This window comes from Procambarus clarkii, chromosome 88, assembly GCF_040958095.1.
Source record: "Procambarus clarkii isolate CNS0578487 chromosome 88, FALCON_Pclarkii_2.0, whole genome shotgun sequence".
NCBI classification, from domain to species: domain Eukaryota; kingdom Metazoa; phylum Arthropoda; class Malacostraca; order Decapoda; family Cambaridae; genus Procambarus; species Procambarus clarkii.
The window spans coordinates 19,587,821-19,613,813 of NC_091237.1; the positions used below are offsets into that span (position 1 = coordinate 19,587,821).

General features: G+C 41.7%; 2 protein-coding genes across 6 annotated transcripts; one reads left to right on the plus strand and one right to left on the minus strand.

Moving 5' to 3' along the window:
• mRpS2 (mitochondrial ribosomal protein S2) lies at positions 1–18,619 on the minus strand. Of its 3 annotated transcripts, XM_069317642.1 has the most exons (5): positions 18,537–18,619; positions 5,992–6,128; positions 2,325–2,426; positions 1,503–1,792; positions 1–469 (listed from the first exon to the last, which is right to left on the minus strand). In XM_069317642.1, exons 2-5 carry the CDS (start codon positions 6,035–6,037, stop codon positions 110–112), a joined length of 798 nt encoding a protein of 265 aa, XP_069173743.1. In that variant the 5' UTR covers positions 6,038–6,128; positions 18,537–18,619; the 3' UTR covers positions 1–109. The 3 variants fall into 3 exon arrangements, 2 of the variants coding, with proteins under 2 accessions (XP_069173743.1, XP_045582744.1); XM_045726788.2 differs by lacking the exons at positions 5,992–6,128; positions 18,537–18,619 and adding an exon at positions 5,491–5,646; XR_006771415.2 differs by lacking the exons at positions 1–469; positions 1,503–1,792; positions 5,992–6,128; positions 18,537–18,619 and adding an exon at positions 2,814–5,435 and having other exon boundaries at positions 2,323–2,426.
• On the plus strand, positions 5,986–25,051 carry LOC123745796 (parafibromin). 3 transcript variants are annotated; one of them, XM_069317643.1, is made up of 8 exons: positions 5,986–6,196; positions 18,545–18,688; positions 19,311–19,478; positions 21,375–21,480; positions 21,921–22,040; positions 22,276–22,418; positions 23,965–24,123; positions 24,811–25,051. In XM_069317643.1, the coding sequence occupies exons 2-6, from the start codon at positions 18,600–18,602 to the stop codon at positions 22,360–22,362; spliced, it is 570 nt and encodes a 189-aa protein (XP_069173744.1). In that variant the 5' UTR covers positions 5,986–6,196; positions 18,545–18,599; the 3' UTR covers positions 22,363–22,418; positions 23,965–24,123; positions 24,811–25,051. The 3 variants fall into 3 exon arrangements, with proteins under 3 accessions (XP_069173744.1, XP_045582746.1, XP_045582747.1); XM_045726790.2 differs by lacking the exon at positions 22,276–22,418; XM_045726791.2 differs by lacking the exons at positions 23,965–24,123; positions 24,811–25,051 and having other exon boundaries at positions 22,265–22,416.
• Positions 25,052–25,993: the final 942 nt, after the last annotated feature.

Sequence of the window (25,993 nt, forward strand, 5' to 3'; positions counted from 1 at the left end):
TAGTATATACAGGTTTAATATAGAATACAAACAGTACACATTCAAGAATGATTACAACCACCAACACTTCTGCTTTTGGTATGATGAGAACTACAACAAAAATAACACTTCAGTGTAAACCTAATAGTTCTTTACGTTTTTCCTTCCCTCTTAACACTGCAAATTTGAATAAGTTGCAAAACAAATTAACCGATGTTGAAGTGTCGTCATTACCAGGAACTGGATATGTTATCATGTTTGGGTTACAGTTAGTGTCCACAATTCCAATTGTTGGGATAAGCATTTTGGCTGCATCTCTTATTATAAGATGTTGGTCAATAACATTGTCCATTGTGTGAAGTAATATTATGAGATCAGGGAGTCTAGTCACAGACCCAAACTGCATAACGGAGTTTGTGAGAACACCAATGCGATAGTGGCGAGTGTGGGCATATTCACCACAGTCTTTAGCCGTGTTCTCGATTAACAACTGAAAAAAAAATATTTTTATTAATAATTTTGCAGAATGATTATAAAACAGTTGTCAGGAAACTGCCTTGTTTACAAAAGATTGGTTATGATTTAAATAGGCTATGCAATGAAAGTTATATTTATGTACCTTTTTAAAAATATGTACCAGTATGTATTAGTAATACATCGTAAGTGTGAAGTGACTGCTTGTTGAGCAGTACTGACAAGTATGAAACGAGCAGGGACGGAAACATCTAGGTTAGCCTGATCATGCCAAACAAGGATTAAAGACATGAACATTGTGAATCTGATTTACAGAAAACTGGAAGTGTCTTGAGCAAATGCAATGTATGCAAATTGAATTACAGTACTGTAAGAGGAAGTACTGTACTTAACCAATTAAATGATTAATCGATTTCTCTGGCTAACAAAGAATAGATAAGGAGACCCTTGGAAAGGAACCATGCATTGCAGGGGACTAATGAATGGGAATTTTAGAGAAAATGACAACATAGTATGATAACTAATACATATACATGGCAAAGGCTGAAGTAGTACAGTATATTTTTTGAACATTTTGCAAACACAGCCATGAGGGTTAAGTATTTGTGGAGGGAGGGGATAGCAATTTTGTTTTTTCCTCCCACCTTCCTCATTGATGATTAATAATAAGGACTTGGTCATAAACCTTTCCAATTCCCTCTCAACATAGTAAACATAACATGAATACAGTAGTTGCCATTAGGTTTCACTGCTAAATAACAAATACAGTAATATGATCCCACTAAGTGTTGTAAATAGGCCCAAATGCAGAGAAACATTTTTTAATATTGTCAGTCACTTAAGTCAAAGGGAGTCTGTTTTAAAATCTGATAAGTGCTGTTTATTTTAATAATGCACCAGCATTAAATTAAAAAAAAATTATTCAGGACTTTGCAAACAAATGTTTTGTAACCCATAGTAAGTTTGTTTTATTACCCCAAAAATTCAAAAATACTTTTTTTTTTTACTACAATCTTACAAAACAGTACCAGAGAAAACCCTTTTCTCACCTGATGCTGAGGAATACGACCCACAAACAGGATGATTCCCCCACGAAAGGCCATGTGTGCTGTGAAGTTAAGTGCTTCTCGCAAAAGAATGGCAGTCTGATCCAAGTCGATGATTAAATGACCAAGTCTTGATCCAAATATAAATGGTGACATATGATCATCCAAAGACCCTTCCATGTGTCCAAGGTGAACACGAGCATTGAACAAGTCTTCTACGGTAAATAGTTCAGCAACTTTAAAAAAATCTGGATACCTGAGGACTTTCTTCATTTGTTCACCATATACATCATCTGTGGAATAAAATAGTAATTTATCCCTTAATTATCATTACCCTATTGACCACTTTCATGGGATGGGGAAGGCATCAACCCAAAAGAAGAGCAGTGAAGATTAGATATAAAAAATGAATACATATTTATAAACAGTAAACCAAAATTAATAAAGTGTATATACAACACTGAAAAACAACTACTGCACATGTTTTAGGCAGTTCTGAAGTGCACACACACTCAGGGTAATGGCATGGCTAGGGCAGAGGTATGAGGGGTAATGGCATGGCTAGTGCAGAGGTATGAGGGGTAATGGCATGGCTAGGACAGAAGTATGAGGGTAATGACAGCGAGAACGAAGTATGAGGGTGATGACAAAGTATGAGGGTAATGACAAAACTAATACAGAATTATGAGGGTAATGACAATCCTAACCTGGAGCAGTGTTGATTATTACAATTAAAGATGGAAAATACTGACGGCAAACCATGAGAGCTAGGGAATACTGGCATAGTACTCTCATAAATTTTGAAATACAAAATAAATTACCAACCAGAGGATGATTCTGGGAGTTTCTCTAAAGGTTCTGAAGAGCACAGCACAGGTCTGGAAGATGAGGTGATGCCACGCTGCCAAATTCCACGGGCCAATCCCACTGTAAAAATAAAATTATACTTTCTATGTTGCTAATGAGTGTGGAGCAGCATGAATATTTACTAATAATTTCTTGAAACATTATGGATCCTCTCAGTGCACTAAAATATATTTTTTTGCAATGTCTATTGCAAAATTTATGGAATGACTTGAAATAGAGATTTTTCTATAAAACACCATAAAAACAGACATTGTATATGTAATGCCCATGGAGACATCAACAGAAAACACTGCAGCTTTCCGAGTTCGTGGGACACCTTAGCACCAGTCTCCAGACAGCTCATTTATAAGTGAATTTTACCATTGCAGAATAACCACACACATTATGATCTATATTATAGCTCCCTTATTTTTTATTTTATTTGGCAACATTCTTAGAATACTGTACCTGGATCTCAAATTTTTTCCCCATGGATGGCCGGAGATTAGCATTCAGGAATGCCAAGTATCCCAATGTTCTGTGGCTCATTTCTCAGGAATCACTGTGCATTACAGTCTGATATTGCAGGCCATGATAGCAGGGTGTGTCAGTACTTTTCAGTGGTTTTCATATTTTTTAGAGACTTGCTTTTACTTCTCCCCATGTGTTGGGATTAGAAATCAGACATACTCGGCGACTCATTCCTCGGAAACCTCCGACTGCTAATGTCCAATATTAATATGCAATATAGTATGGTGTGTATGGCACATCTGACGAGTGTCAAACATTTTCAATTGATTTGAAGATACAGTACTTGGGTTGGCGTTCACAGATTGCAAACGTTACCAATTTCAGTAATATTGTAATTCGTAGAGACCCTTCATTACCCATAATGCACCTTTCTAGGTGTCACTGTACAGTTAAAGGTATGTACAGCCACTTGTAAATAAAAATTAATCAAATAATACATAACCCTTTAAATCTGAGGATCAACAAAATAATTAAAAAAAATTTAAGAACCATGAACTAATTTATGGAAAATTTATGATAACATTTATTCAAAGTGGATTCTATACGACACCTTATGTTTCAAAATATTTTTAGCGTATATATGGCATTTTTGTGGTCTTGTTCTAAGCACTGGTGTATGTGTTACTGATATTTTCAGAACCCACATATAGAGACTTTAATCAACCATTAAAGTTGCAATTTTAACATTGATCAAAGCTTGAATTATACAACTATACTTAGTCATGAATAATGCTTCCTATAAATTTCTACTTTAAATAAATTCATTAAATTGGCAACATAAACCTAATACTGTCCATAAGTCGTACTTTATTATCTTTGCAAAACAAAAAATACTGAAATGACAATTTGGACAATTGTCTTCAAAATGTGCAATGGGCAAGTTTTTGTTCCTTCAGAATGGAGACATTTATGATAATTGTCTTTAAACACTTTCCTCTTTGAACATTCCTTAAGAATATTGTGTTTCTCCATCTGGATAATAGTTTCTTGTCGTGAATTATTTGGATGGTTTGATTCAGAGATATTATTTAAGACAATTGAAAAGTTCCACTTCTGCTGAGTATTATTTTCTTTTTCAAATACCTGTATATCAGTTTTTATCAAAGACAAGTGTAAAGTATTGTTTTCATTTGGATTAAAACACTCCTCCAATTCAAATTCAATATTTAAAAAGCAATTTATACACGACAGCAAAGATAGATTGATATTGTACCATCCCGAAGTCTTTATCAATGCTAATGTAAGTGGATCGACGACTACCTTTCCTGATTCCACATTACCAGGAACCATTACAGAAACAATGTTGGTAAACATTTCACTAGACCAGTGAACGCCAGTCCGAGTTTTTGCCAAGACAATACCACCATACTCCTCAAAAATTTCACTGAAATTTTTGTAAGCAAGAGGTCTCATGTCAGTTGTGTTTAGCTCCAGGAAACAATTGGTGGGGCCCACATTGTTACTTGTATTCACATTCGTGCAGTCATATTCCTCACTTGGGTAAGACCCCATGTGTAATGCAGCAAGTTCAATATGGCTAGATTGAAGAACAACTTCATTTCTTTTAACCTTGAGAACGTCTCTCCGTTTCCAGCACATAATACTATCATCTTCCTCACTACCAAACAACTCAGAACCATCCCTTTCACCAATATCACAGTTGGGGAACACTCCCTCGTCCTCGTCCTCAGGGTAGCAGCCAATAAATTCTTGGATGCTTCTATAATTAAATCCCAGAAGGTGAATAGCTTCATGAATAATTATTCTTCGTAATAAAATTTTGTCTAACTTGATTTTGGCCTCGCACAAGTTAACAACTCCAGCAAGTGGTCTTCCGATGCGTACCCCACCAATCATCGCAGTGTCCGTGCGACACACCAGTGAGTGTGCCTCAGAATACAAGCACAAATTGCTGGCTCGAGAAGTTACATAGACAACAAAGTTTGTGCCGTCATCAAAGCCTTTCCCTTGCGGCAGAAGATGTTCCTGAGGTATCACAACATCCCCACACAAGTCTCCTACATAATATTGTGAGATTCGAGCACATTTCCCAAAATTTAAACCATCATTGTATGAACCTTGACAGAAATTTGACTGCCTAGGGATGTGGAACACTGGCTTGGGATCTGTGTTCTTGAGGGTAAATAACCTTGCAATGGTTGAAAACGCCGAGTTGATAATGCCTCGCGTCTCAGGAGACAAGCGAGTGTCCACATAGTGAACGTGAACCTTGAGTGCCACCCCACATGCCACCCAAGGCACTGTCAGCCACACTAACCCCCATAACACTGCCCTCGCCCCAGGATTTACTCTCATATCTATATGCAGTAAACCACGAGATGACACTAATCCTCCTATACGGCAATACAGCTATCCACGACAGAAATATGGCTTGCAGGAAGGCGCAATAGAGAATGAATAGAGGCATTGTTCAACCCAACCAATCACTGCCTCAGCACAACTCCTGTTGCCGCAATGGTCACGAATTATTATTTTCCAGGCTTATGTTCACGCCGGGGGTTTGAGCACCCTAATAAATACTAAGATATCTACTTCATGTGTTACCTGGTATATCTTAAAGTATTCTTATTTATCTAGCTATGATGAATTTTACCAGGAATTCTGAAAAGTCGTCTGCCCAGCGCGGCCATGTTTGTGTACCACACGGGAGCAGCGTTGCCAGATCCTAATTGCTGAAAGTAGCGAGCTGAAGGTCTAAAAGTAGCGATTTTGTAACAAGAGTAGCCCAATTTTTTATTGGGCTACAAACATTAATAATTTTGTAACTAGCGTCAAACATTGTTATTTGCTTAGCTAAACGAACTAGAGGGTTCAGTTCCTGAACCGATTATGTGCCTCTGTAATCCTTTACATCACCGCCCACGGGATGGGTATGGGGTGCATAATAAAGAAATTGAATTGACGGGTGTAATATATATTTGATATAATTTAATATATATTTGATATAAGTAATATATTTTGATATATAGATTACGCTACACGATGTTAATTGTTTTATTAATATTATTTCTGCACACACACAAATGTGTGTTCAGAAATAATTTTTAATTATATATATAATTAAAATCAAATAGATTAAGTTACCAATATTTACTGTATGAAGTATAATGGGCGAGGAGTCCTTCCACGTACGTCTTCATAGTTTTAGATTAAGTTGATGATATTCGATCAAAAACACATCAATCAAAACACTTCGATCAGGCGCTGGCGTGTGTTCGCTTCAGTTCTCGTCTGCCAAAACAATAAAATGATCAATAGAAATTGAGAAAAAGTGAAAATTGAGAATAATAAGATGGCACGTGAGTATTATATTAATACAAAAGTATTTTTCAGATATTCAATTTCTTTTTTTTATTATGCACCCCATACCAATCCCGTGGTGTAAAGGATTACAGAGGCACATAATCGGTTCAGGAACTGAACTCTCTAGTTCGTTTAGCTAAGCAAATAACAATCTTTTGACGCTAGTTACACAATTATTAATATTATATATACATGTACACATTCTCATACGTACATGCACATATATATACGTATACATATATACAGTACATACATATTTACATGCTGCCCGAAACGCATTGCGTAATAGTGGCTTTAGGCATTGTATGTACTAGCTCTATCTATATATTGATCCATTAATGTAACATCACTTGTATGTATGTACCTTACCTGAATAAACATATTTATTTAAATTTATTATATTTTATTTATTTAATCACACACACACAAGTACACACATCAATAATCTTTTGTGTCACAAGTGATTCAACAAGAGGCTCACAACAGTCACTATACATGGCACTTTACATCTATGGTGAGTCACACAGTTACTAGTCTTGCTGCACACCCACCCAACTGGGCGGCAGCTTTACAGTCATGTGCAAGCATTACCTACAGTAAGCAAATTTTGGATACTTCGCTAAGATTTCGGGCAGCTCATCATTATGAATGAGTACTTACACATTTCTTGGACACTATTGATGGTGTTATCTCTAAATTCCGCGATTTTTCACATTCCATTATATAATGACGCAAAGTATGCGAATAGTTCTGCTGACATTACATTTAGTCAATTCTTCATCAGCAGATGTTACAAATTCCCAGAGGTGCTTGTATAAACATCTGACAAAAAACATCTGACACACAACCATGCACGAACCGAACAAAAAACATCTGAAGCACAACCATGCACGAACCGAACAAAACCTCTGAAGCACAACCATCCACAACCCAAAGCCTAAATTACACCCCCGGAGCCCGACCAGTTATTTAACCGGAGCCTGACCAGTTGTGTAACCGCAAGCCTAGCATGAACGAACCGAACAAAAAACATCTGAAGCACAACCATGCACGAACCGAACAAAAAACATCTGAAGCACAACCATGCACGAACCGAACAAAAAACATCTGAAGCACAACCATGCATCAACCGAACAAAAAACATCTGAAGGACAACCATGCACGAACCGAACAAAAAACATTGAAGCACAACCATGCACGAACCGAACAAAAAACATCTGAAGCACAACCATGCACGAACCGAACAAAAAACATCTGAAGCACGACCATGCACGAACCGAAGACCGACCATGCACAACCCAAAGCCCAAATTACACCCCCGGAGCCCGACCAGTTATTTAACCGGAGCCCGACCAGTTATTTAACCGGAGCCCGACCAGCTATTTAACCGGAGCCCGACCAGTTGTGTAACCAAAGCTCCACCAGTTGTGTAATCGGAGCCCGATCAGTTGTGTAACCGGACCCCGACCAGTTGTGTAACCGCAAACAGCATGAACGAACCGAACAAAAAACATCTGAAGCACAACCATGCACGAACCGAACAAAAAACATCTGAAGCACAACCATGCATGAACCGAAGACCGACCATGCACAACCCAAAGCCCAAATCGCACCGCCAGAACCCGACCAGTTATGTACCCGGAGCCTGACCAGTTGTTTAACCACAAGCCTAGCATGAGCGAACCAAACAAAAAACATCTGAAGCACAACCATGCACAACCTAAAGCCAAAATTACACCCCCGGAGCCCGACCAGTTATTTAACCGGAGCCCGACCAGTTATTTAACCGGAGCCCGACCAGCTATTTAACCGGAGCCCGACCAGTTGTGTAACCAAAGCTCCACCAGTTGTGTAATCGGAGCCCAATCAGTTGTGTAACCGGACCCCGACCAGTTGTGTAACTGCAAACCTAGCATGAACGAACCGAACAAAAAACATCTGAAGCACAACCATGCACGAACCGAACAAAAAACATCTGACACACAACCATGCACGAACCGAACAAAAAACATCTGAAGCACAACCATGCACGAACCGAACAAAAAACATCTGAAGCACAACCATGAACGAACCGAACAAAAAACATCTGAAGCACAACCATGCACGAACTGAACAAAAAACATCTGAAGCACAACCATGCACGAACTAAAGACCGACCATGCACAACCCAAAGCCAAATTACACCCCCGGAGCCCGACCAGTTATTTAACCGGAGCCCGACCAGTTATTTAACCGGAGCCCGACCAGCTATTTAACCGGAGCCCGACCAGTTGTGTAACCAAAGCTCCACCAGTTGTGTAATCGGAGCCCGATCAGTTGTGTAACCGGACCCCGACCAGTTGTGTAACCGCAAACCTAGCATGAACGGACCGAACAAAAAACATCTGAAGCACAACCATGCACGAACTGAATAAAAAACATCTGACGCACAACCATGCACGAACCGAACAAGAGACATCTGAAGCACAACTATGCACGAACCGAACAAAAAACATGTGAAGCACAACCATGCACGAACCGAACAAAAAACATCTGAAGCACAACCATGCACGAACCGAACAAAAAACATCTGAAGCACAACCATGCACGAACCGAAGACCGACCATGCACAACCCAAAGCCCAAATTACACCCCTGGAGCCCGACCAGTTATTTAACCAGAGCCCGACCAGTTGTTTAACCGCAAGCCTAGCATGAAGGAACTGAACAAACAACCTCTGAAGCACAACCATGCACAACCCAAAGCCCAAATTACACCCCGGAGCCCGACCAGTTATTTAACCGGAGCCCGACCAGTTATTTAACCGGAGCCCGACCAGCTATTTAACCGGAGCCCGACCAGTTGTGTAACAAAAGCTCCACCAGTTGTGTAATCGGAGCCCGACCAGTTGTGTAACCGGACCCCGACCAGTTGTGTAACCGCAAGCCTAGCCTGAACGAACTGAACAAAAAACATCTGAAGCACAACCATGCACAAACCGAACAAAAAACATCTGAAGCACAACCATGCACGAACCGAACAAAAAACATCTGAAGCACAACCATGCATGAACCGAACAAAAAACATCTGAAGCACAACCATGCACGAACCGAAGCTCGAACATGCTCAACCCAAAGCCCAATTAGTGACACCCCAGAGACCGACAAGTTATGTAACCGGAGCCCGACCAGTTGTGTAACCGCAAGCCTAGCATGAAGGAACTGAACAAACAACCTCTGAAGCACAACCATCCACAACCCAAAGCCCAAATTACACCCCCGGAGCCCGACCAGTTATTTAACCGGAGCCCGACCAGCTATTTAACCGGAGCCCGACCAGCTATTTAACCGGAGCCCGACCAGTTGTGTAACCAAAGCTCCACCAGTTGTGTAATCGGAGCCCGATCAGTTGCGTAACCGGACCCCGACCAGTTGTGTAACCGCAAACCTAGCATGAACGAACCGAACAAAAAACATCTGAAGCACAACCATGCACAAACCAAACAAAAAACATCTGACGCACAACCATACACGAACCGAACAAAAAACATCTGACGCACAACCATGCACGAACCGAACAAAAAACATCTGAAGCACAACCATGAACGAACCGAACAAAAAACATCTGAAGCACAACCATGCACGAACCGAAGACCGACCATGCACAACCCAAAGCCCAAATTACACCCCCAGAACCCGACCAGTTATTTAACCAGAGCCCGACCAGTTGTTTAACCGCAAGCCTAGCATGAACGAACCGAACAAAAAACATCTGAAGCACAACCATGCACGAACCGAAGCTCGAACATGCTCAACCCAAAGCCAAATTAGTGACACCCCCAGAGACCGGCCAGTTATGTAACCGGAGCCCGACCAGTTGTGTAACCGCAAGCCTAGCATGAAGGAACTGAACAAAACCTCTGAAGCACAACCATGCACAACCCAAAGCCCAAATTACACCCCCGGAGCCCGACCAGTTATTTAACCGGAGCCCGACCATCTATTTAACCGGAGCCCGACCAGCTATTTAACCGGAGCCCGACCAGTTGTGTAACCAAAGCTCCACCAGTTGTGTAATCGGAGCCCGATCAGTTGCGTAACCGGACCCCGACCAGTTGTGTAACCGCAAACCTAGCATGAACGAACCGAACAAAATACATCTATAATAATAATAATAATTTTTATTTAGGCAAAGGTACATACATAAAGAGATTTTACAAAGTTTGTTGGCTTTATAGATAGAGCTAGTACATACAATGCCTAAAGCCACTATTACGCAAAGCGTTTCGGGCAGGAAAAAACACTACTGACTAAAGCTTAAAACTAATGGGTAAAAAGAAAAAAATGCGTTGAGTACAAATAATAATAGAGGTAAAAGAGGGGGGGAACATTGTTGAAAAAACAGCACAAATACAATTATAAATTATTACAGAAAATTACATTAAAACAGCGTTGATTTGTAAAACAAATCTGAAGCACAACCATGCACAAACCAAACAAAAAACATCTGACGCACAACCATACACGAACCGAACAAAAAACATCTGACGCACAACCATGCACAAACCGAACAAAAAACATCTGAAGCACAACCATGAACGAACCGAACAAAAAACATCTGAAGCACAACCATGCACGAACCGAACAAAAAACATCTGAAGCACAACCATGCACGAACCGAACAAAAAACATCTGAAGCACAACCATGCACGAACCGAAGACCGACCATGCACAACCCAAAGCCCAAATTACACCCCCAGAACCTGACCAGTTATTTAACCAGAGCCCGACCAGTTGTTTAACCGCAAGCCTAGCATGAACGAACCGAACAAAAAACATCTGAAGCACAACCATGCACGAACCGAAGCTCGAACATGCTCAACCCAAAGCCAAATTAGTGACACCCCCAGAGACCGGCCAGTTATGTAACCGGAGCCCGACCAGTTGTGTAACCGCAAGCCTAGCATGAAGGAACTGAACAAACAACCTCTGAAGCACAACCATGCACAACCCAAAGCCCAAATTACACCCCCGGAGCCCGACCAGTTATTTAACCGGAGCCCGACCAGTTATTTAACCGGAGCCCGACCAGCTATTTAACCGGAGCCCGACCAGTTGTGTAACAAAAGCTCCACCAGTTGTGTAATCGGAGCCCGACCAGTTGTGTAACCGGACCCCGACCAGTTGTGTAACCGCAAGCCTAGCCTGAACGAACTGAACAAAAAACATCTGAAGCACAACCATGCACAAACCGAACAAAAAACATCTGAAGCACAACCATGCACGATCCGAACAAAAAACATCTGACACACAACAATACACGAACCGAACAAAAAATATTTGACGCACAACTATGCACGAACCGAACAAGAAACATTTGACGCACAACCATGCACGAACCGAACAAAAAACATCTGAAGCAAAACCATGCACGAACCGAACAAAAAACATCTGAAGCACAACCATGCACGAACCGAAGACCGACCATGCACAACCCAAAGCCCAAATTACACCCCCAGAACCCGACCAGTTATTTTACTGGAGCCCGACCAGTTGTGTAACCGCAAGCCTAGCATGAAGGAACTGAACAAACAACCTCTGAAGCACAACCATGCACAACCCAAAGCCCAAATTACACCCCGGGAGCCCGACCAGTTATTTAACCGGAGCCCGACCAGTTATTTAACCGGAGCCCGACCAGCTATTTAACCGGAGCCCGACCAGTTGTGTAACAAAAGCTCCACCAGTTGTGTAATCGGAGCCCGACCAGTTGTGTAACCGGACCCCGACCAGTTGTGTAACCGCAAGCCTAGCCTGAACGAACTGAACAAAAAACATCTGAAGCACAACCATGCACAAACCGAACAAAAAACATCTGAAGCACAACCATGCACGAACCGAACAAAAAACATCTGAAGCACAACCATGCATGAACCGAACAAAAAACATCTGAAGCACAACCATGCACGAACCGAAGCTCGAACATGCTCAACCCAAAGCCCAATTAGTGACACCCCAGAGACCGACAAGTTATGTAACCGGAGCCCGACCAGTTGTGTAACCGCAAGCCTAGCATGAAGGAACTGAACAAACAACCTCTGAAGCACAACCATCCACAACCCAAAGCCCAAATTACACCCCCGGAGCCCGACCAGTTATTTAACCGGAGCCCGACCAGCTATTTAACCGGAGCCCGACCAGCTATTTAACCGGAGCCCGACCAGTTGTGTAACCAAAGCTCCACCAGTTGTGTAATCGGAGCCCGATCAGTTGCGTAACCGGACCCCGACCAGTTGTGTAACCGCAAACCTAGCATGAACGAACCGAACAAAAAACATCTGAAGCACAACCATGCACAAACCAAACAAAAAACATCTGACGCACAACCATACACGAACCGAACAAAAAACATCTGACGCACAACCATGCACGAACCGAACAAAAAACATCTGAAGCACAACCATGAACGAACCGAACAAAAAACATCTGAAGCACAACCATGCACGAACCGAACAAAAAACATCTGAAGCACAACCATGCACGAACCGAAGACCGACCATGCACAACCCAAAGCCCAAATTACACCCCCAGAACCCGACCAGTTATTTAACCAGAGCCCGACCAGTTGTTTAACCGCAAGCCTAGCATGAACGAACCGAACAAAAAACATCTGAAGCACAACCATGCACGAACCGAAGCTCGAACATGCTCAACCCAATGCCAAATTAGTGACACCCCCAGAGACCGGCCAGTTATGTAACCGGAGCCCGACCAGTTGTGTAACCGCAAGCCTAGCATGAAGGAACTGAACAAACAACCTCTGAAGCACAACCATGCACAACCCAAAGCCCAAATTACACCCCCGGAGCCCGACCAGTTATTTAACCGGAGCCCGACCAGTTATTTAACCGGAGCCCGACCAGCTATTTAACCGGAGCCCGACCAGCTATTTAACCGGAGCCCGACCAGTTGTGTAACAAAAGCTCCACCAGTTGTGTAATCGGAGCCCGACCAGTTGTGTAACCGGACCCCGACCAGTTGTGTAACCGCAAGCCTAGCCTGAACGAACTGAACAAAAAACATCTGAAGCACAACCATGCACAAACCGAACAAAAAACATCTGAAGCACAACCATGCACGATCCGAACAAAAAACATCTGACACACAACAATACACGAACCGAACAAAAAATATTTGACGCACAACTATGCACGAACCGAACAAGAAACATTTGACGCACAACCATGCACGAACCGAACAAAAAACATCTGAAGCAAAACCATGCACGAACCGAACAAAAAACATCTGAAGCACAACCATGCACGAACCGAAGACCGACCATGCACAACCCAAAGCCCAAATTACACCCCCAGAACCCCACCAGTTATTTTACTGGAGCCCGACCAGTTGTGTAACCGCAAGCCTAGCATGAAGGAACTGAACAAACAACCTCTGAAGCACAACCATGCACAACCCAAAGCCCAAATTACACCCCCGGAGCCCGACCAGTTATTTAACCGGAGCCCGACCAGTTATTTAACCGGAGCCCGACCAGCTATTTAACCGGAGCCCGACCAGTTGTGTAACAAAAGCTCCACCAGTTGTGTAATCGGAGCCCGACCAGTTGTGTAACCGGACCCCGACCAGTTGTGTAACCGCAAGCCTAGCCTGAACGAACTGAACAAAAAACATCTGAAGCACAACCATGCACAAACCGAACAAAAAACATCTGAAGCACAACCATGCACGAACCGAACAAAAAACATCTGAAGCACAACCATGCATGAACCGAACAAAAAACATCTGAAGCACAACCATGCACGAACCGAAGCTCGAACATGCTCAACCCAAAGCCCAATTAGTGACACCCCAGAGACCGACAAGTTATGTAACCGGAGCCCGACCAGTTGTGTAACCGCAAGCCTAGCATGAAGGAACTGAACAAACAACCTCTGAAGCACAACCATCCACAACCCAAAGCCCAAATTACACCCCCGGAGCCCGACCAGTTATTTAACCGGAGCCCGACCAGTTATTTAACCGGAGCCCGACCAGCTATTTAACCGGAGCCCGACCAGTTGTGTAACAAAAGCTCCACCAGTTGTGTAATCGGAGCCCGATCAGTTGTGTAACCGGACCCCGACCAGTTGTGTAACCGCAAGCCTAGCATGAACGAACCGAACAAAAAACACCTGAAGCACAACCATGCACCAACCGAACAAAAAAATCTGATGCACAACCATGCACGAACCGAACAAAAAACATCTGAAGCACAACCATGCACGAACCGAACAAAGAACATCTGACGCACAACCATGAACGAACCGAACAAAAAACATCTGAAGCACAACCATGAACGAACCGAACAAAAAACATCTGAAGCACAACCATGCACGAACCGAACAAAAAACATCTGAAGCACAACCATTCACGAACCGAACAAAACACATCTGAAGCACAACCATGCACGAACCGAACAAAAAACATCTGAAGCACAACCATGCATGAACCGAAGACCGACCATGCACAACCCAAAGCCCAAATTACACCCCCAGAATCCGACCAGTTATTTAACCGGAGCCCGACCAGTTATTTAACCAGAGCCCGACCAGTTGTTTAACCGCAAGCCTAGCATGAGCGAACCGAACAAAAAACATCTGAAGCACAACCATGCATGTACCGAAGCTCGAACATGCTCAACCCAAAGCCCAATTAGTGACACCCCCAGAGACCGCCCAGTTATGTAACCAAAGCCCGACCAGTTGTGTAACCGCAAGCCTAGCATGAAGGAACTGAACAAACAACCTCTGAAGCACAACCATCCACAACCCAAAGCCCAAATTACACCCCCGGAGCCCGACCAGTTATTTAACCGGAGCCCGACCAGTTATTTAACCGGAGCCCGACCAGCTATTTAACCGGAGCCCGACCAGTTGTGTAACAAAAGCTCCACCAGTTGTGTAATCGGAGCCCGACCAGTTGTGTAACCGGACCCCGACCAGTTGTGTAACCGCAAGCCTAGCCTGAACGAACTGAACAAAAAACATCTGAAGCACAACCATGAACGAACCGAACAAAAAACATCTGAAGCACAACCATGCACGAACCGAACAAAAAACATCTGAAGCACAACCATGCATGAACCGAACAAAAAACATCTGAAGCACAACCATGCACGAACCGAACAAAAAACATCTGAAGCACAAACATGAACGAACCGAACAAAAAACATCTGAAGCACAACCATGAACGAACCAAACAAAAAACATCTGACGCACAACCATGCACGAACCGAATAAAAAACATCTGACGCACAACCATGCACGAACCGAACAAAAACCATCTGGAGCACAACCATGCACGAACCGAACAAAAAACATCTGAAGCACAACCATGAACGAACCAAACAAAAAACATCTGAAGCACAACCATGAACGAACCGAACAAAAAACATCTGAAGCACAACCATGCACGAACCGAACAAAAAACATCTGACGCACAACCATGCATGAACCGAACAAAAAACATCTGAAGCACAACCATCCACAACCCAAAGCCCAAATTACACCCCCGGAGCCCGACCAGTTATTTAACCGGAGCCCGACCAGTTATTTAACCGGAGCCCGACCAGCTATTTAACCGGAGCCCGACCAGTTGTGTAACCAAAGCTCCGCCAGTTGTGTAATCGGAGCCCGACCAGTTGTGTAACCGGACCCCGACCAGTTGTGTAACCGCAAGCCTAGCATGAACGAACCGAACAAAAAACATCTGAAGCACAACCATGAACGAACCGAACAAAAAACATCTGAAGCACAACCATGAACGAACCGAACAAAAAACATCTGAAGCACAACCATGCACGAACCGAACAAAAAACATCTGAAGCACAACCATGCACGAACCGAAGACCGACCATGCACAACCCAAAGCCCAAATTACACCCCCGGAGCCCGACCAGTTATTTAACCGGAGCCCGACCAGTTGTTTAACCGCAAGCCTAGCATGAACGAACCGAACAAAAAACATCTGAAGCACAACCATGCATGAACCGAAGCTCGAACATGCTCAACCCAAAGCCCAATTAGTGACACCCCCAGAGACCGCCCAGTTATGTAACCGGAGCCCGACCAGTTGTGTAACCACAAGCCTAGCATGAAGGAACTGAACAAACAACCTCTGAAGCACAACCATCCACAACCTAAAGCCCAAATTACACCCCCGGAGCCCGACCAGTTATTTAACCGGAGCCCGACCAGTTATTTAACCGGAGCCCGACCAGCTATTTAACCGGAGCCCGACCAGTTGTGTAATCAAAGCTCCATCAGTTGTGTAATCGGAGCCCGACCAGTTGTGTAACCGGACCCCGACCAGTTGTGTAACCGCAAGCCTAGCATGAAGGAACTGAACAAACAACCTCTGAAGCACAACCATGCACGAACTGAAGACCGACCATGCACAACCCAAAGCCCAAATTACACCCCCGGTGCCCGACCAGTTATTTAACCGGAGCCCGACCAGTTGTGTAACCACAAGCGTAACATGAAAGATCTTCATGAACCCCACAAATTTTCAGATGACTTCTTAATGTCGATGAATACAAGACCTTACATGTGTGGCACAATAATCCACGTCACAACTTCCAAATTGTCAGCACTACCTTTCAACAGATAGATGAAGAAAGGGACCGTGAAGTCAGAACCCATCACGTGAGGCATAACAACACAACTACCAAATCATCAACATTATCGTTGAGTCAGAATCCTCCAATCACTGATAGTTGTACAACAAGTGGGAGCGGCAGTAAAAAAAGCAAACTAAACCCTGGGAATAATCATGCGTACCTTTCCCTTCAAGGAAAAGAAAGTAGACCTTCAATTATATAAGTTTCTGGTGCGCCCCACATGAATTATTGCATCCAGGCATGGAGACCTCATGCATCTTCAGAAAGACATATATAGCTGCTCTGGAGCCATGTCTTACCAGAGCTATGGAGATATGTCTTACGACAAAAATCATACCAGAGCTTAGTCATCTCTCGTATCAGGAACGGTTGAGGGCCACAAGCCCTCAACCTAACCTAGCCCCCTAAGACAGGGCTAACAAGTCTCCGTGGTGTAGTGGTAAGACACTCACTTTGTCAAGGGTTCGTATCCTCGCCGGGGAGGATTTACTGAGCGAAAATCCTTTTCTGTAGCCTCTGTTTAACTCAACAGTAAAACGTGTACTTGGTTGTAACAACGATTCTTCGCGACGGGGATCGTATTCCAGGGACCTGCCCGAAACGCTACGCGTACTAGTGGCTGTACAAGAATGTAACAACTCTTGTATATATATCTATAAAAAAAAAATGCAGACCAGGCATGACAGGGCGGACTTCATAGAACCCTTTAAAATACTAAACAATTTGGAGGATGACGATCAGGACTGTCTTCAAAAGGTTCAAACTCAACAAGCCAGAATGTTGGACAAGAAACAGGAGATGCTTTTTCTCCCTTAGTGTTGTAAACCCGTAGAACCGCCTACCCGCCGAAGCCGTAAACGCCAAAACTCTGCTGGGTTTTAAAATACAGCTGGAAAAAGATCATCAGGGCAAATGGGGGGACCTTTGACAAGCCGCCGGATTACTGTCCTTATCGAGGCCACTAATGTTAGTGGCCCTCGGGTAAATTCAGTTCTTGGAGGGAGGATTGTACACAGGACTGTCGCTTGTCACTAAACTTAGTTTTTAAACTATTAACTTGAAATAATATTACCTTACACGAGAGAATAATTCTGAATACGCACTGCGATCAAATTGATGAACGCGGCTAATTTGGGTTGGGCGGGGACGTAGGGGAGCCTGCCCTGAGGACAGGCAACTGTAAATGCTTCACCCTCCACATACTTCAAGTGCAAATAATTGCCAACAGAACCTAAATACCGAGCCTACTATACGCCTAATTAAACCTACTATACGCCTAAGTCGATAATAAATGCATCTTGGAAGGTGGGAGGGTCGACCGCCGCGTTAACGAGCCTAGCCTGACGACAGGGTGGTTTAACACTATAGGGAAGTGTATTCTACATAATATCCTACCCATACAATGTTGGCAAATCATGATCCTAAAAATCTTCCACAATATCCGAGAGAGAACACTATTTAGCATTAGTAGAATACAAACATTTGAATACTACAGAACCCGGATGAAAAAAAATACGGAAACAATGACCCTCAGAGACATTAAAAAAACTCAATGCTATAATACCGAACAAATGTATAATGCATTAAGCATAGTAGTGGAGGTAGACTATATATCCATTTGTACCTCCCAACTGCTCATATATGCTAGCAAAAAAAAAAAAAATTGATGACCCTCACCTACACAGGAACGACGATGCTAACGCCGTCGCTGCTTCCTGACGACTGGCGGGGTCGTCGTCAATGACCCGGAAGCGTCCGACCGACCCAGAGACCCTCTGCCTAAAATTATTTGAACGCCATATTGAAATTCCTAGCGTATTGCGCAAGGAGTGAGTAAATTAATATTTATATACATTATAGGCCTTTCCAAAGTAATTTATAGATCTGAATATCATATATTGTCTAACAAACGAATTATTTAAGTTAATATTTTAATTATGCCAGATACAAGTCTCATCGCACACAAGATTTGCTGTACCCAGATTTTGCTAGTGGGGCTAATAGACCAATCAGCCTTACACTTCATGTTCTCTCCTGTTTTTTTGTAGTCAATTGATTTGTTTTTGTATTAAGGCTGGTATTTTCTCCCCCTGACTCCATGTATGACTAACCATCCTGTGAGATGAGAATATTAGATGAACTTATAGCACGTTTTTGATCTACACTGTATAATCTTTATATAGAATAGGGTAGCAGCACATTGCTGTGTATACCTAAGCTTGTTATTTATAAATATATGTTTGAAGTTAAGTGTTTTCCAAGTGCTTTCACCAAGTTTACAGGTGTTTTCCAAGTGCAATTTAAGTGCTTGCCCTCAACGCTGTGCGTATTAGTGGCTTTAGTTATTGTATGTTCTAGCTCTATAAATTCAACATTATGTTTGTAACTCATCTTCAATGTATGTACTTTTACCTGAATAAACATTTATATTTTGATTTTTGATTTTGTTAGGAATAGTTTGGGCCCGAGGTCCCTCAGTGTTATCAATATGGCGGATCCGCTGAGTATCCTCCGCCAATATAATGTCAATAAAAAGGAGATAATTACCAAAGGTGACAACATAATCTTCGGAGAATTCTCATGGCCGAAGACTGTGAAGACTAATTACTTGGTTTACGGGTAAGTATGTGTTCCTTGGTGGAAGGAAAAGGTGTTGTTTACTCTGGCCTTCAGTGGGGTCTAGATGCCGTCTTGACTTTTATTATATTTGATAAGCTGATTTGTCTGTATTCTCGACCTATGTAATCACTGTATACGGTGATTATACAGGTAGATTGGGGAATTTGTCCCATTACTTCGTCAATTGTTAATAGTTTTATCTTACTGTAGGTAGAGTGTTTGGTTATCATCCCATCACGCTAAACATTTGTTTATATTGGGATTATTTTCCTTTAGCTAACAAACCTTCAGCTACAACTGCTATGTTGTTAGTGCAGACAGACGGATCCATACTAGTGGGGATGTTTTAAAGCATGAGGGTTTTTATCTAGGATTTCCTATAGTTGTAGTGATTGAACACACTTACTTAAAATTACTTGTAAGATTAAGGACCTGCCCGCAATGCAATGCATGTTAGTGGCTTTACAAGAATGTAAAAACATCAATGCTATGTGCTCTCATAAACCCAATGTACGTTATTGTATATATATAAATAAATAAAACATCAGAGTTGTTTACACGTTCGCTGAGGAAGCAAGAATGGCTTAAGCCAAGGCAAACTGTGGTTGTTTGAGTTGAGATTTTTTAGAAGAATACAGAACTATGAATTACGTGTACATAGGTTGTAGTGGTGGGTTGTGTATTTATATATGAAGAGATTGTTTATATTTCTAGATTGTCTATGTCTATAAATGCATGAATATGTATATAAATGTCTATTATGTCCACACCTGGACATGTGTGTGCCCAGGTGTGTGATTTTCCTAGAAGTATGTTTAGGAATAGTGCTTGTTTAATAATGGTTCCATATAGGCCTCTAAATATTTGTTGAATTATACTCCACATGTGTTTGGATATGCAAGAGAGCCAAAAGAAATACCATTATTTCTATATGTTAAATGGGTCTTGTAATACAATTGCCCACATTTTTGACACACAACTGGTGATCATGAGTTTGATTCTGTGTCGGGACAGAAATGATTGGGCACATTTCTTTTTACCTTTTATGTTTCCATTCACCTAGCAATAAATAGGTACCCAGAAGTTAGACAGCTGAGTTAGGTTGACTGTTCTCATATTTTTTTTTTTAGATACTGTATATACAAGAGTTGTTACATTCTTGTACAGCCACTAGTATGCGTAGCGTTGCGGGCAAGTCCTTAATCCTATCCCTGGAATACGACCCCCACGAAGAATCGTTTTTACAACCAAGTACTCATTTTACTGTTGAGTTAAGCAGAGGCTACGGTTAAGGATTTGCGCCCAGTAAATCCTCCCCGGCCAGGATATGAACCCATGACAACGTGCTCATGGAACACCATGCGAGTGTCTTACCACTACACCAAGGAGACTGGTATACATTGACTGGAGACATATGATATACAGTTCCTGTATTTTTATACAAGACAGTACAGTACTTTGTTTGCTTCACTGAATTTCAGTATGTGTTTTCTTTCTTCAACTTAATTGTGTAGTATTAAATAAAGTACATTAGGGCATTGGCCTTTGTGATTAAATCTGTCATGATTATTTCTCACATGATAAAACCTAATATTGTATTTACAAATCCACAAGGGCCGTGGCGAGGATTCGAACCTATGTCAGAGAGCATCCCAGACACGGCCTTAATCGACTGCGCTACGACATGGACCATGACGTAGAGCAGTCGATTAAGGCCGCATCTAGGATGCTCTCGGACGTAGGTTCAAATCCTCGTCATGGCCCTTGTGGATTTGTTAATATGATGCATCACGCTATTGTGATTTCTGTGTCTAATACTGTTCAGTACTACAGAAATTGCTCAATCATTTTTTATAGATTGATTCTTGTATAAATATCTGATTCTTCTCATTACAGTTCTGGTAAAGATGGAGCTCCCAAGGATTACTACACTCTGGAATGTCTGCTCTTCCTTCTCAAGCATGTCAGCCTTACACATCCTTCATATGTCCGAAAGGCCGCCGTAAGTTCTGCACATGCAATTTTTCAATTTTACAGTTACATGTTCTTTGGAGACTGATCATCTACATTTAAATCCAGCCTGTATCCTATAATCTTGCATGTATTGATAATGCAAGTCCCCATGGCTCAGGGGTAAAACACTCGGCCTGCACTTTGCGAGCACTTTGGCCTGAGTTCGTATCCTGGCCAGGGAGGATTGAACAGGTGCCAATCCTTAACTGTAACCTCTGTTCACCCAGCAGTGAATAGGTACCTAGTTGTTAAATGATTTGGCAAGTCATATTCTGAGGAAAATTAGGATCAAATTCCTGCCCAAAATGCCATGCGTGTTAGTGGTTTTACAAGAATGTAAGAACTCTTGTATATATAAATTAAAAAAAAAATTCAATACAATATACTGTATTCAGATCTTACAACAAGTCAAAATTTGCATTTCCATAGGCCGAGAATATCCATTGGGTACGTCGACCAGATCGTAAAGAACTTTTGGCCTACCTGAATGGAGAAACGTCAACATCTACAGCTATTGATAAATCTGCACCTTTGGAAAGTCCCACACAGGTTGGTACTCTGTTACTTATTTTGATTTTACTGTAATGTGGTATTGATAGATTGAGGGAATTTCAACTTGCATATTTTCCACAAAGATTGTGGAAATTAATAAGAGGAAAGGTTTAGCAAAATAACTGCTGAAAAAAATGCTATTTAGTTAGATTTATACGTGCTTTATTTGGAAGTTATGCTTTAGCCTCGATGTACAGTATTCCAAAATTTATATCATGCAGTCATAATGCAGGTGAAGCGAACACTGGAGGATGCATCAGACATTACAGCCAAGAAGCCACGTTATGATGACAGCGATGTACAGAGAAAAAAGGAGTAACTTGCTCTTCGCTTTGATGTTCCAAAGAAGTCTTCCATTGTCAGCAATATTGATAGGTACAATAGCAGAACAGTATACTGTACTAGAATGTAGGTGTGATGGATATGCACACCAAAGACAATTTTTTTTTTGTTAATGATTTAACTTTTTCGTGTTTTTCTCTGTTTTGGTTGTTTTCTCTATCTCCAACGTTCTCTGTTGTCATTAAGCATGAGTGTTCTGCCTTACAGAGGGGTCCCATGGTTATTGACTTGTGGTTCATCCATTATTGGGCTCATTACACAGTCCTGTAGCCACTTGCACCTTTGTGTGCTATGCGTGCTTCTAGAGTGGATGCTCTTTCTGCCAATTCTCGGCTCTTAGTCCCTTGTTCCGGGTCATGTAGATGTTTGGTTTAGTCATCATGATGTGTGTCACCGTACTCATGATGTGTGGAAGTATACTGCCATTGTGGCTTTCTGTGCTAATATGACCACCGATATTTGAGCTCAAGATTCTTGGATATCCTATATCCTTGCCAAGGTTGTGTGATGCTTGGGTGGGAGTCAGGCTACTGATGCTCCTCTTTCCTGAGCCCTGGTTGTCATTCTACTGCACACATCGGTAAGCACTTTTCTGTCTTTTGTCTTTTCCTTAAACTGTTTTCCCTTTCACACACCTCTGAGGCTCCATTGTGAATAAGCACTGGGGAGCTACTGAGGCAGTCTAAAAATCAAATCAAGTATTTAATGTATGAAACGATAAATACTTGATTTTCATACCCATTGTTCCGTTCTTCCCTGTGGGATTGAAGACAATTTGGGCAGCACATGAGCGAGAGTGCTGCCAGACTGGGACCCCAGGGGACCTGTTACTATCTAATGGCAGAAAGGTGAATTGGCACAAGGATTCTTTATTTGAGGCTTTTATGCCTAGTTTCATTGTTTTCTTAGTATGAGCAGTGGTCTGATTTTGCCTTCACCTTTTTTGTCAGTTTCCTTTGTTTTGGGTTGGTCACTGATTCCTAAGCTTCCATTGGCACTCTGAGCATACCTGATTTTGAACCTGGTTTCTGTTGGGCCTATGCAAGTCTCAGGGCTTGAGGCAAGGTCATAGCATGTGCCATTATTGATCCCGAGAAAAATACACTGTCTATTGAGAGAGTGAAAGACGTCCACCATTGATGAGAACACTTGTAGTTAGTGTGTGACTTTTAGAAAAGATCTATCAATGAAGGAAGGTAACCTTTCTCCCTCCCCCCCCCCCCTTTCCCTTTCCCCTATTCCTTTTACTTCTACCACATTGGTGTTTCTATGGGCTACTTCAGTCACCTAATTTACCACTACCTGGGGGCTATAATACAAATTCATGGAATTTGCAATTGTTTATTGAAATATTAAAGCATCAATTTTGACTGTGATCTGGGATTAATTATCATTAAGGAAACAGGAGGTAACAAATTTAAATATTTTAACATTGTGAAATACAAGTCACTTGAAACGTGTGTGTGTTGGATTAGGAAAGTAATATCATCATGCAGCCATCTAAACCTGGAATCAGATGCTCAGTTTGATACGTGTAAAGATGTTTTGAGTTTTAGCAATAACAAATTTAATTTTTCAGGTCCTTGTCCGAAGGAAAGTCAATTGAAAAAGTTGCAGGGCGTTGTGTAGAATTGAATGAGTGGTTGACCACCTGCAGTGAGAGAGTTTCTTCCCGTACAAAGACAGAAGAGACTTGTTCTGAGGAAGCTCTGATTACCTGCATTGTGATGATCACTGTGTAAGTATAATTATCGATGTACCAAAAGGGAGAGAACACACACACTTGCGGGGGCAATGTTATCACCCTAAATCTCTTTTTGCATAGTCCCAACCAAATTGATATTGAGCCATTGTAGCCAAGTAAAAATATGAGAGAATAAGTTAAATATTAAATTTTAAAGGAAATAGGGGAAGAAAATTTAAGTTTTTGATATTCCTTTATAGGGTACTTAGTGGCCTACCTTTTATACACAAAAGTGCATTTTTGGTTTTTCCTATACGTGTTCATGCATGATTTATAACTTGTTTGGGGAAACAATCTCTCATCCTTTCCAATGTTCTTTTGTAAAAAGTAGTAACTAATTATGAAATTTAGTATATTGAACACAAATTTAGTAATGATTTAAGCCTTGTATGACTGCTTGCATCATGACATTCAGTACCTGTATTTTGGTTGAACTGCGATGAACCCTAGGTTCCTCTGTACATAAATAATTGGACATCTTTTTTTAGCATGCAGTACACTCGTGCCCAAAAGATATTTTATCAATATATGTACTGTAGTTTGAGACATTTTAGGCATTCATTAACCCATATTTCAAGAAGTTCTAGACAATGTCACGTTACAGTACAGTACTGTAGTAAGAAATAACTTGCGCATGCCCCATTCATCATTTGGATTATTGGTTCATTTTTTCCTTTTCAGTTGACCAAAACATCATTCCAGGAGCTGAAGTGAACGAAGATCATGAAAATGTAACATTCGGTAAAAGTAAGATTGATAAGTGATGCTGCAATATGAAGTGGCTCAAGGATTTTTCTTGGAGTCATTATACTTCAATTGGACCAGCTAATTTAATTTGCAAGAAAGAGTTGTAAATGTTTGTAAATGTGGCTGTTAAAGCCAAAAGTATCATCTCCATGCTAAAAATAAAACATTTCTTACATTTTATATTTTAATTCTCACCTTAGCTGCAAAAGGCTATCCTGGCTTTTCCCCAGCCAGGATACTAACCCAGGTCAAAGCGCTTGCGAAGCGCCGGGCGAGTGTCTTACCACTTGCCCCACGGGGATTCATTGCTAAATTATGATATACAGTATTAGGTTAGGCTCAGCTGGGTTAAGTTAGGTTGGTTTGGATTAGGAAGTAGGTTTTATAATCCATTGGAAAACCGTCTTGTTTACGATGTGACCTTTTTCATATTTTTTTTATATGTTCCTGAATTTAGCATTAGGAAGTCTTCGTCTTGGAGTGTCGCAAAGGACAAGGGGACTTTAGAAGACATTGACAAGGCCACCTACAGCTGTCCTAAAGACCTCCAACTCATTCGCCGTGCTGGAAGACGAGTGATAAAGGGAAACTGTCCTCGGTATTCTCATGGTACTGGGGGTGGTACTGGATTACAGTCAGGCACAGTTTCATTGCAGTCAGGCTCAGTCACAGTGAGACGGGGTGTGTTAGATGGAACTCCAGTTGTCTTTATACTGAAAATGGAAGGTGTAGTTAGTGAACTGGTGCTAGTGAGGGAGCTATGTGGAGGTCTGAGGACAGATCGATTTCCTGCGGGAGAAGCTAAGACACGAAACTACGTCAAGAGGAAGCAGAGGAGGTGAGCAGCAGTAGAGGGTTTACGTCTTGGAATATCGTAGGGGAGTCTTCAGAAATTTGGCACTTTAACATAATTTTATACTACAAATCTATTTCATTCTATGCTAAATCTGATTTCTTTGTTAGCACTGTTCCCTAGCTCACTCCCTATTTCGATGTCATTAATTTGTCTCCCTGTTAATTAACACTTAAGTCTAAAATATTATTTCCCTGCATTGGATCCTTAATAATGTGTTACTTAAATAAACAATCGTCAAATTGTTACTAGCGTTAGTAACAA